Source organism: Molothrus aeneus, chromosome 1 (assembly GCF_037042795.1).
Source record: "Molothrus aeneus isolate 106 chromosome 1, BPBGC_Maene_1.0, whole genome shotgun sequence".
Classification (NCBI taxonomy): domain Eukaryota; kingdom Metazoa; phylum Chordata; class Aves; order Passeriformes; family Icteridae; genus Molothrus; species Molothrus aeneus.
The window spans coordinates 136,456,075-136,467,562 of record NC_089646.1 but is presented as its reverse complement, the minus strand read 5'-3'; the positions used below and the strand labels follow the sequence as shown (position 1 = coordinate 136,467,562).

The following is an 11,488-nucleotide window of genomic DNA, read 5'->3' as shown; positions in this document are numbered from 1 at the left end:
AATGGATAACATAGTAGGCTCCTTTAATAAACACAAAAAGTGCAACCACGCAACTTCCATGCCTAAATATCGTAACCAGAAGGTAAATAACAACCTTTTGCAAACCGGCATTAGGAAATCACGCCCCGAGTCCGGCCGGCCTGATTCAGGACTCGTGAATGCGGAGCGCCGCGTTCCTGGCGAAGCCGAGAGGCAGCGGCCGGAGCCGGCCCGGTCCCGGCCCCAGCCCCAGCCCCGGTGCCCGGCCCCGGGCGAGGCGCGGCGGCTGCGGGGCGGTGCCGGCGCCGGGCCGGGCAGGGGGAGGCACGGCCCGGCCCGCCCGCACCTGCGCCCGCCCTCACCGCTCCCTGCTCGCCCACCTGGCCGCGCTCGGCACAGCCGCCGCCGCCGCAGCAACATGTTACCCAGGGGAGCCTCGTCCATGCCGCCGCCTCCCAACCCCGCTCCCTACTTCCCGCCTCCGCGGGTCACGCTGCCCTCCGGCCTGGAGATCCTGCGCACCTTCTCGGGAGCCGTCATCTTCCTGGAGATCGTGAGTGCGAGGGGCCGGGTGGGAGCGGCCGCGGGCCTGCCCGTGTGCTCACCTGCCATTTTGTGAGCGGGGCAGGTGCGGGGCCGCGGCCGGGCCGGGGCTGGGCCGGGGCTCTGCGGCTGCGGCCCCGCGCCTCCGGCTCGCTCCCCTCGGGCCGGGGCTCCGCGGCCCCGCACACAGGTGGGTTCGCGGGGCTGTTGGAGCTGCCGAGGGCTTTGAGCCGCGCTTTCCCCCGGCCTAAAAAGGCACCACGGAGAGTTACACCAGGCTGTGTCTGCGCGCGTTTCGCGTCCTCTACAGACTCCTACAAGTGTGTTCAATGTCATGTGTGTGTTAGACCTCGCTGGTGTACGCAGGGCTGAGGACCTTTGAGCTGAGGTTGGATATCACGCTCTGTAGTGCCACTGATTAGTGGGAGATAAAAACCAAAAAAGCTTGGTATAACTCATCTGACTTTATTAATTTAATTTTTTTCTTATGATCAGAGCAGAATACTGCTTAGGTCCCAGCCTGTGAGCTGGATCCCACCTCACAAGCTGTAAGATTGTACCTGAGCAAGGAACGAGTCAAAACTCGAAACACAGGTCCGGTCACTAAATCAGGCCCGGAGGCAGCGGGGACAAAAGGTTAATTCGGTTGGCCAACCAATTGTGCATCTGACAGCCAAGCTGTAGTGGACAGGTAGAGTGTCAGGGAAACAGCACAGCAGTGGCTGCTGAGATTAGCAGTCTCTCTAATACAGTTCTAAATTTATTTTTAAGGAACTCTGCAAGTTTGCACATTCAAAATACTGAAAACATTTCATGTGTCTCTGTTTTTTGTTTAACAGACACTTTCTGCTATCCCTTTTGCATCCTCACAGCCCATCACTCTCTGGTCACCAAGTAACAGACTTGCACCTGCAGTCTTGTGAAACTAGAGAAAGTTTGATTCTACACAGCTAAAAAGGGAACCCTAGAGAACAACTTGAACAGTAATAAATAAACCCATGGGAGCTTTGAACTGAGACTAGCAATGCATCTTTACATATGTGCTGCTGCAGTGTAACGCCAGAGAGGAACCAGCTAATTTTATAGCAGGCATCTTTTGAAAGGTATCTCTTATCCAACCATGATACAAAAGAAAGCTCTCTGAATCTGAAAATGTAACCTCTGACTTCCTGGTTTGTAAATCTGTAGAATTTAAACAGGAAAGAAGTAACTTGTGCTTGGAAATAGATTTTAGTTGACACTATTCAACAGGTTGGATTAAGAAGTTCAATCTTTCTGTAGTAAACAAACATACTTGGTGTGAAGCATAATTGTCATCTATTTATCCTTTTTTATGAAGAGGCAGGATTTTCAGGAAGAAATAGTAGCGTTCCTTAGGCCAAGAGTTGATTAAGGGAAGCCTTAGAGTACATAAATTCCCCATCAGGCCATCCCTAGCACAGCATCCCTACCACTCATTTGCTGTGAGGAGTCTGCTGAAATGAAAATTGGCACTACTGAATTCTTCTTCAAGTTATGATGATTCTGGAAAGCTCTATATTTTTCTAGTCTTTACAGCATAGTTTACCACTCACTTTATTCTGTATTCTAGCTTTTTTCTTTTGCTTTAATACTTTGTCCTCTTTCAGTTTGGTATTACAAACAGATTGAAAACATGGGTGTCTCTTTATGTCCTTTCTGTATCTCATCTGATTAGGACTACAGAGCAAAACAATATGAGATTGAATCCAGAGTAGTAGAAGTACATCCTTTTTGTGCTGATTTGTGTATATATATAGAGAGATGTGTGTGTGTGTGTGGTGTGTGTGAACTGTGTTTTCACGTCTTACATTTTGCTCAAAATTACAGTAAGGGTAAAATTTTCAGCAACAGCACATAAGTCACATGGGTTTGTAAATCCCATTTTCAAGACTATTTTAAGAGTTTTAAGGCATTTCAGAGTGGCTTTGTCTTTTCACCACTTAGTGCCTATCATTTCTGAGAGGACTTGGGCTCTCTGAGTACTTTTGAAGTGTTTCCTCTTGGTTCCTAAGAGTCATCTGATGATATGTGAAGTGTGATATCAGTTCTTAGGCAGAAAGGACTGAGTAAAAGTTATCCAGTTTATTCTCTGTATTCCTTTCCTTCCAGGTGTTTGGAACAATAGTCTGGATTTTGGTTGCCTCTACCCAGATTCCACTGCCACTGCTGCAGGGATGGGTAATGTTTGTGGCAGTGACAGCATGGTGCCTCTCCATTGTGTTCCTCTCTGTGTTCCTCTTTGGTTATGCAAATAGAATTGCTGTCAACTGGAACCAGGCGGTAAGATCTTTTCTTTATTTAAGGATTCCATTTGTTTTATAAACTGAAAATTATTGAATGAGAAGTGTTGATCCTAAGTCTTAACACTTGGCCTTCTGCTTCAGCAGAGTTTTTCGAACAGGAATTCAAAACCAGAAAAAGAAAGAATAGGGTTACAGAGGTGGCAGAGGAAACTGTTTTATGATGGAGGCTGAAGGAGCTTTTGAAGCTGTTTGAAGGAGTACATGTGTCCTCTCTGTGCACATAAAATGTATGAGCAGCAGGAAGAGGAGCAACTTAACAAGGCATGACAAGAAATTGGTTTAAATGGCCAGGAATTATTGTACACTGGAAATCAGAAAATACTTTCTGACTATTAGAGAAGTGGTAGTAACACTTTGTGAGTAATGGGATGTAGAAAGATATATCAAATATTATAAAGGAAAGGATGCATTTGTGAATATACTGTGTGGTGTGGTTGTCTGAGATAGCACAGACTGGACTTCAGCACCCAGAAGGTCCCCTCCAGTTCCTAAGAAGGTCTACTGGTGACATTTGGGTCAATTCCTCAAAGCTAAGGCAGCAATGGTGAGTGGCTGATAGACTTTAGGTGGTAAAAGACATCATAACCTGCACTATGGTATATCATAGCATCTTATTAGGAGACTTAATGTCTTCATCTTTCTTAGAGGGAGCTTGGTGAGACTACAGATATAAGTATTCTTTGCTGAGATTTTGAAGACAGAGAATTTTGAGAATTTTGAAAACAAGCCTGAATCTTGCTGTAATTGATTGTCATGGTTTGTGCCAGTAGTTCTCAAAGACTACAGCTTCCTCTTAAAAAGGGAAGTTTTTTGTATTAGTTTTTGCCAACCACATGGATGCTTCAGGTTATTGACTGGTAATTTACATGCTCCTTTGTAACTGTTAACTGTGTTTTACTTTGAGTTTTTAGTACTCAAGTAGTTAAGCATGAGATTATATCACAGTCTCTTATATTACTGGAAGTGAATAGTAAGAAGTGGCATAACTGTGATCAGAATTTTTAATTTTCAAAAAAAATTCTTCCAAAAGGATTGCAACTTCTAAACTACTGAAGTATGTCTGCCTGTAACTGCTGATCACCTTCACTTTGCTCCTGGGCAGCTTAGTTTTCCTATTGACATTTCCCTTGATCATAGCTGGAATTGCATGCTTCAGTATGCAATTCTAGTGTGGATATTTATCTGTTCAGGTAATTTATGGATAGGCCCTTAAAAGAAAAGTTCTTTAAAGCAAATAATAAAGCTTATGAGTTTGGAGCTCTGATAAATCAAAGCCTATCAGTGCTAACAGACTGGATTCTATTAGAAAACAAACTTTAGCACTTTGATAGTGAATGAACATACATACAGCATCAGCTTTCCAGCACAATGCAGGCAGTAATTAGGCTAATAATCAGTTACAATCACAGAGACCTTTACAGGGATTTATGCTGCAACATCCTCACAAATTATGATGCAACAAAGCCCTTGAGCATAACTAAAGTAAATTAATAGTGTCCTGGGTTTCATGGAAACTGTTTGCCAGTTTACAATCATGCATCTATTTAAGAGTTGCTGGGTAAGGACAAAGCCTTAGATTGAAAATGCTATACAAATTTCATCTTATAACAATTGTGTGTGTGTGTTACGTATTGGCTACTTGATGCTGGCAGTTTGTTGTAAAGTTAATTTTGTATATAATAATTTGCTGGAAAATTTTCTATATCAGGAAATGGATACATGACTGATATAAAAACTACGTCTGTGACTTTAAAAAAAGCTGAGAGAACTCAGTCAACCTCTTAAATAAATGCAGAGGGAATCATTTTATCTCTAACTTGGTAGCTGAAACCCAGCCCCTTCCACAAAAATAAGACACTTTACCACTATTTTCAGGTACCCAAATGTTTTGTAACTTGTTGACACTAAACTCTTTAGTTTGTGTCTGTGAGAAGTTGGGTTTTTTTTACCTTCTGTTGCAAAGAAATAATTAATTACTGGAAACACTAAAACTATTTTTGTTACTATAAATGCAGTCCTGGATTTAGTAATACCTTACGCTGTAACTATATCTGCTCATACTAATAAAGATATTTAAAAAAATAAGATGGTACACACTGGAAAAGATAGACCTTATGGAACTCCATTGCTCAGTACATCAGTGTATTAAACCAGATGGTATGACAAGTACTGCCCTTTACAGCCTGACTCACAACTCACACTCATTTACAAAATTAGATGTGAACTAAATTATCATGCTGCTCTGATAGTGTTTTGCATGCACTTTGTTTGAGGTTTCAATGATTATACAAGTGTGGGAGTTAGGCACTATGATAACAATTACTAAAACCCAAAAAAAGGTCCCTCATACGGTCTTAGGGATTTTGGTTACAGAAATCACAACCATGTAAATGTGAAACCTTACTGATGCTACAGAGCTTCACTATAATTGCTGCCAGGAGAAGGAAATTAGAGGGTTAGGCAGGAGAATGAAGGAGATGAAAGAGTCTCTCCTGAAAAATATCTCTCCTGTATGCAGTCATTCCTGATCTAAGTGGAATGGGAAACTGTAGTAGCAGCTTATATCATTACTTATCAAAACTGACTAGGGTGTGCTTGAAGTAGCTTTAGCTGCAATCAAATACAGAACAAGTAATGAGTTTGAAAAGAAGATTCTTTCAATTAAAAGAAAATCTCCCATCTCTGAAGAAAATGCATTTCTCTGGATGGGGTAGTGCAGCACATTCTCCCTGCTCCCAGGCAGGCAGCAGGTAAGGATGTCTCACAGTAATTTCTAGTGCAGGCGAGTGCTGTGTGCTGGACACAAAGTGTCCTGGCTTCTCATGCCAGGCATACTGATAGTCCATTGCACTCAAGTGAAGCTCAAGTTCATCAAGAACTCATTAGTACTGGAGTTAGACTGCATATCACAGGTATCATAAAGCATACATATACTTGCATATATTTTAAAAATTGTCTCTGTGGCTTTTGCAGACCTTCACAGGTATAGGCACCAAGTATATGTTGTATGGATCAAATTTGAGTGCAGTGCAAATGTCAGCTTTTCAGACTGAATAACAGAAGGAGATGTTGGAAGAATACTTTAGACATTTTAAACTGTACTGGAACATGCCTTACATCTTGCTGCTGGAACACTGCGCTCTGAACTAGGGTCTGCAAAGGCACCAGACCTTTTTTATGTGTTAGTAATGAAACCCTGAAATGAAAGTTAGGTGTTTAAACCTTACATTCAGTTAGCATTCATCATAGAGGAGGGAATTTCCTGGAGAGGGCCAGGAGAGAAGCATATTTGAAGTAAATCCTAAAACCTGTCTGCACAAGTCTTGGACATTTTATTCCACAATATCATGAAGAACTGTCAGGTTGCTGACTATTGGGTTGAGCCAAGTCAGAGAGAGTTGTGGAAATACCTCAGTTCTTGAATATCATTGTATTGGGACATTGGACATTTTAGTTGTGTTAAAGCTGAGTTGTTTCTGGGCGTTCAGAGAAGCAAAATTTAAGCATGGAAGGAAGATGTTTGAAGCCTTTATTGCAGCTGAGAAGGGACTTATGAGACTGCAAGACTGTATTGTACTGCTTGAATTGTGATCAAGTTGGCCTGTATATGTCTTCTTTTTTATCCGTCTGAAGGGAGATTTCTGTAAACTCCACAAACTTTAAGGTGGTCTAAAATGTCAGCATGTGTATATAAAGATGAGCAGGTGCCTCTTAATTTGAAAGAATATAAGATTTGGGGAGAGGGAGAGCTGTCCTTTATCACTAATAATGTTAGTGAGTTGCTTATAATGACAAGAAGCTGTGAAAACATGTCCAGGTTAAGCTGTCAGATGGATTTAACACTGCTTATCTCAAGTTAGTATTATCAGTTCTTGTTTCAGTGTTTTCATTTGTATTGAGATGAGAAGAATTAGATATGTATTGGAGCCCAGACTGATTCTGTTATTTGCTTTTTAGGATTTTATTTTCCATGGGGCTACTTTTGTCTTCTATTTTGGAGCATTTCTACTGCAAGCAGCAACTACGTCTCTGCATTACCTTCCCCGCAAATTCAACTCCACCATGGAAGAGACGATTCTGAGTGGTCGTGAATATAACATAAGCATAGCAGCCTCGGTATGTGTTCTGTGTATTTGTACCAGGGGAGCAGAAGTCTGTAGCAGGCACTTGTAGCCAGCCATTCAGCTTGGGAATTTAACAGCAAACTGGAATTGAAAGAGGAGCTGTGAGAGAAAGAATTGCCTTTGACAGCAGCAATAGTGTCTAACCAGAAACATGCAAAAATATTGGTATAAGCTAATGGTTATGGGATAGCTACTTAATCTTCAGTATAGTGTAGGGTTCATACTCTTCACTGTAGTGTTTTAAATATATGATCACTACAGCTTATAATTTTTAGACAAGGTATTTTGTAAAAACAATTTTGGTTATTAGAAGAAAAAGAACAACTGAGCCTTTATCAGAGGGTAAGTTACGAAATTTACACCTGTGCTCAAAATTGCTTTTTTCATACCATTTAGATAGTCCTGAACATGCCATGGAGATAAAAAAAAATTAGACTAGATTTTTGTGAAGCTCACATATGTACTTAGTACATCAGGGCCCTGGTGTCTCTTACTGCAGTTATTAGAGTACTTTTCTTGATAGCCTAAGCCCAGAATACATTTTTCTCACTGTAGCTGCATCATCACTGAATCATTGTATTTGCTCATGTGGGTGGCCATAGCTGAATCAGAAAATATATCAGGATTTAGTTTTCATCCTGGCTGGACTCTTCAGGGATGAGTAGAGGTGTGTCAGGCTTAACTTACAGAACTGAAACCACTGCTCTTAATTTTTTATCTAGAGACTTTTGTACCAGAGAACTATATATATTTATTAAGCTTCTAAACCCTCTGTGCTTATCTCTTGTCCTTAAAACTCTGTGCACCATAACTTTAGCACAGTAAGCACTTTCAGTTCATCTTAAGATAAAAACAGATGAACTGAAGGTGTAAGGTTCACACTCTTGCAAGAGGAGAAGCCTTTAGCTTTGGCAAGGCAGGCCCTGAGGAGGTGAAGTGGGTGTGTCAGTGTCCCAAGGCCACAAGGCCAGAGTTCCTCAGGTCACCCCCCTGCCTGTAACACATCTGATCCCTGGGGGGCCGTGTGGCACAACTGACAGAGGTGGTGTTGCAGCTGTGCCTAAGCTAAGGGAGGATCTTTATACTAAGCAAGTATCTCCAATATCTTAAATCTTAAGTATCTTAATAAACACACCCTAAGTGTACCCCTTCAGTCCTAGTTTAGTGTGTTCAGATCCCACTGAATATATGGTCTCTGCAGTCATTTTGTCTGACAGCAGAATACTGGGCACTCCAAGAAACCATTCCGTGCTTCCATACTAATTTTTTAAAGGGAGAATTTAGTTGTTCAAGCCCTTCAAATCCCTGTCAAGATAGAGGAGGAGAAGATTCTTTTGTAACTTGCCTCAGTATCTTAATTAAGAATAGCTGGAAAACAGTGAATACGATAAATGTAGTCTTTGCATTTTTTGCAGAAGTGTATATTTAGGAAGTCAAAACATACAGAAAAAGATTTTGAATCTTTAAAATATTTCATTAAAACAGTCTTGTCAGCCACATGACAAATAGAAAAAAGATTGCTAACATTCTGTCTTTTAAGTTGACATTTATATACTGTGATTAGAAATATATATATATGTTCGTTTTAACAGGTGATGGTTCTATGGTGTAGCGTTTATTCAAAACTTTAATTAGTCAAATTAACACTTGTATACAAAGGATGATTGAATTGGTATATTAAAAGAGACAGAATTCATTGTTATGACTGGACAATATGAGAAGTGTTTTCTCAGAAATTCGGTTTCTCATATCTTCTGTTGAGTGTACATTACATATTCACTTTCATTGTGGCATGACCTTCAGTTCAAATCTGTCCAATTCAGTTCTGGAGCAGGAGCAACTTCCCTGGCATTGCCTGGGAAGTTGTTCTAATGGCTGAGTATCTGCTCAAGGAGGCCAGATGGGAATTGTTTCTGTTTTTCTGCTAGTAAAAGAGTTCTGCTCTTTAGAGGGATTTCTGCTTTGATGTTTGCTGGGGTAAAGGCATTCAGTTGGAAACATCTGAGATTGATATTTCATCAGTCTCGATAAGAGAACTGAAATACACAGTGTACATACACATATTTACTTTCACCATATCACCATAACTTATGCAGAAATTATATTTCATATTCTATTTCTAAATGTCTGCTCAAGCAAGTGAAAAGTAGTAACATGAGGAAGTAGTAAAATGGGGTTTTTACAAAGAAGTTCCTGAGAACACTTCAGAGGATCCCAAACCTATCCTACCTTATTAAGCATTTTGATTGGGGGAGGTACCTTTTGAATCACTTGTGTTCCTGTATTACTTTAGAATAGAAAAATATTGTAGAACAATGTGTGATTGACTTTTTTCTTTTTTTTTCTCTGCTCCTCCTCTAGATTTTTGCCTTTGCAACAGCTATTTGTTATGGTTGCAGCACAGCCCTGGCATTAAGGAGATGGAGGCTAAATAACAGCTGAAGAGTGGTTTATGCCTACCTGTTCCACTTCAGATCAAATTAAGTGCTACTTGTCTGTTTTACTGTAATTTAATTCTAGAAGGACTTTTTTTCTTTTCCTGCTTAAAATCTGCTTTAAATGCAAGTAACCCCAAATCAGGATTTCTTCAACGGAAAAAAAAAGTTTCCATCTCTTCCCTTTCTGTTAATTACTTTTACTGTGTACTCATTGTAAGGTATCAGAGAGTTTAGGGACAAAGAGACATGTCATTAGCAGACAACAGAACTCCAGTGCTACACCAGAAGAGGAAGAAAATGGAAACCAAGCCAAGATGTTAACTGCACAGGCAGCTGAAAAGCTGCCCCCTTGTTAAGCCCTGGGATTAAGCGCTTCATTACCGTGCACTCCACACAGGCAGAGCCTTGGGGCTCCTGGTAGAGCCATGGGTGTTCTGTGTGCTGCCCTTTGCATGATCAGAGCCCAAGCTGACTCTGAAATTCCAACTCAGTACATATATGTTACTAACTTTGATGTACAGAGAAAATATTTTAAAAAACCATCCAGTGAAATCTTTTTATATTCTCTTATAGCTGTGTCTGGTTAGGGTCACCTGAGCCTTAAAGCTTACTGTGTTCCATACTAGATGAAAACTGGGACATTCAATCAGTTGTTTATTAGTTTTAGGAATTCAGCTTAATCAGATCTATTTATACTACAAAACAAAACAGTGCATTTGTGTTGTGTGTGTATATACTTGGTATATTTTTGTTTAACAGGAATTTTTGCACTGTTTAACTTTGTTGGAGTACAGCTTTGTTCTTGCTACTTCAAGTGCTGCATTTGTTAGGTATTATGTGAGTCAGTATCATTTGAATGGAATGTTACCAAATAGTGAATAATGTCTGACCTCAATTCCTGCAGTGTGTTATTTGTTGCATTCTAAAGCTGCAGTGTTGTAAAGGTGTTCTCATTTGGACAGATGCCTCTACAACATCTTGCTGAAAGCAGTGGGTTGCAAAGCGGTCCACCCACTATGGAGTTTGCTTTTCGCACAAATGATGTTTAATTGAGCCTCTCTTGAATATCCTGGTGTGTGATGACATGCAATATTAAATACAGAAAAGTGATTTAGCAAAACTAAACTATAGCATTGTGCTCTGCTCCCTGACACTCATGTTGTTTTGCACATGGTGAAGCTTTTTGTTATTTTGCTAGTAAATAATTTTTGCTTTTGTGAATAGTGCCAAAAAGATAAGCTGGGACAATAAAGGCTCCCTGTCATTTGTAAAACATCTTGTTCATTACATCTTGCCAGTGCACCTGATTATTCTGCAAAGACCAGCAGTGGTTGCATATGGGAAAACAGGATTTCCTTCATTCCCAGGCCTACTCACTCTCCTTGAGCCAACAAGGGTGCCTGCCACGGAGGTTACTCTCTCAAACTTGTCAGGTACAAGGATCTCTGAGGGGCAGCCACCCTTGGCAGTGCCCTGCTCATCCAGGGCAGGTTCTTGTGGGTGGCACTGCAGTGAGTGGCACCCTTCTGACTATGGAACCACTTAGTCATCCTGAATTACTACAATGGGATGTTGTAATTTATCTGTTTTCTAAGATTTTGTACTCTGCCTGATTTTTTCCCCTAATTCTGTCATTGCATTGAAAATTTTTGTGAACATTTTATCTAGAGTCATATACTTTTAAAAATATTTTGTGTTGTACAAAATACATTTACACTGGAGTATATGGATGAAAGTATATAACAAAGACTTAAGCTAAGCAGCATTAAAGATACTTAATATATTTATGGCAGTAGTCTGGTTATTAATTTTGTCTTTGGAAAGTATAAAAAAAACTACCTTGGTACTTTGACTCACCTGATGCTGGACATACAAAATTGAGGCTAAGATTTCGTGAGAAGGCACAGTTGCATTGGGGCTGGTTTCACATACACTTAATTAGTGTCACAGCTACTTTGCCATGTGACACTGTGTGGATATTGGTGAGAAGAGAGTAAAGTCAATGATTCAATATTACAATGTTTCAGACAGATGCTGATCTTCGGTTTGGTTTCTCCTGTGTCCTGCACCCTCTCTGTGC

The 11,488-nt window shown here is 40.6% G+C and overlaps 1 protein-coding gene across 1 annotated transcript; it reads left to right on the top strand.

Annotated features, from left to right (window-relative positions):
- Positions 1 to 331: 331 nt before the first annotated feature.
- Positions 332 to 11,195, top strand: MAL2 (mal, T cell differentiation protein 2). The gene is made up of 4 exons (XM_066548076.1): positions 332 to 532; positions 2,653 to 2,823; positions 6,804 to 6,962; positions 9,332 to 11,195. Exons 1-4 carry the CDS (start codon positions 398 to 400, stop codon positions 9,410 to 9,412), a joined length of 546 nt encoding a protein of 181 aa, XP_066404173.1. The 5' UTR covers positions 332 to 397; the 3' UTR covers positions 9,413 to 11,195.
- The last annotated feature ends 293 nt before the right edge of the window (positions 11,196 to 11,488 follow it).

Excerpts from the sequence above, each read along its gene's own strand:
- MAL2 (XM_066548076.1), top strand. The coding sequence starts at position 398 with ATGTTACCCAGGGGAGCCTCGTCCATGCCGCCGCCTCCCAACCCCGCT. Across the intron at positions 2,824-6,803 it reads CTGTCAACTGGAACCAGGCG|GATTTTATTTTCCATGGGGC; the intron begins GTAAGATCTTTT and ends TTTGCTTTTTAG. Across the intron at positions 6,963-9,331 it reads ACATAAGCATAGCAGCCTCG|ATTTTTGCCTTTGCAACAGC; the intron begins GTATGTGTTCTG and ends CTCCTCCTCTAG.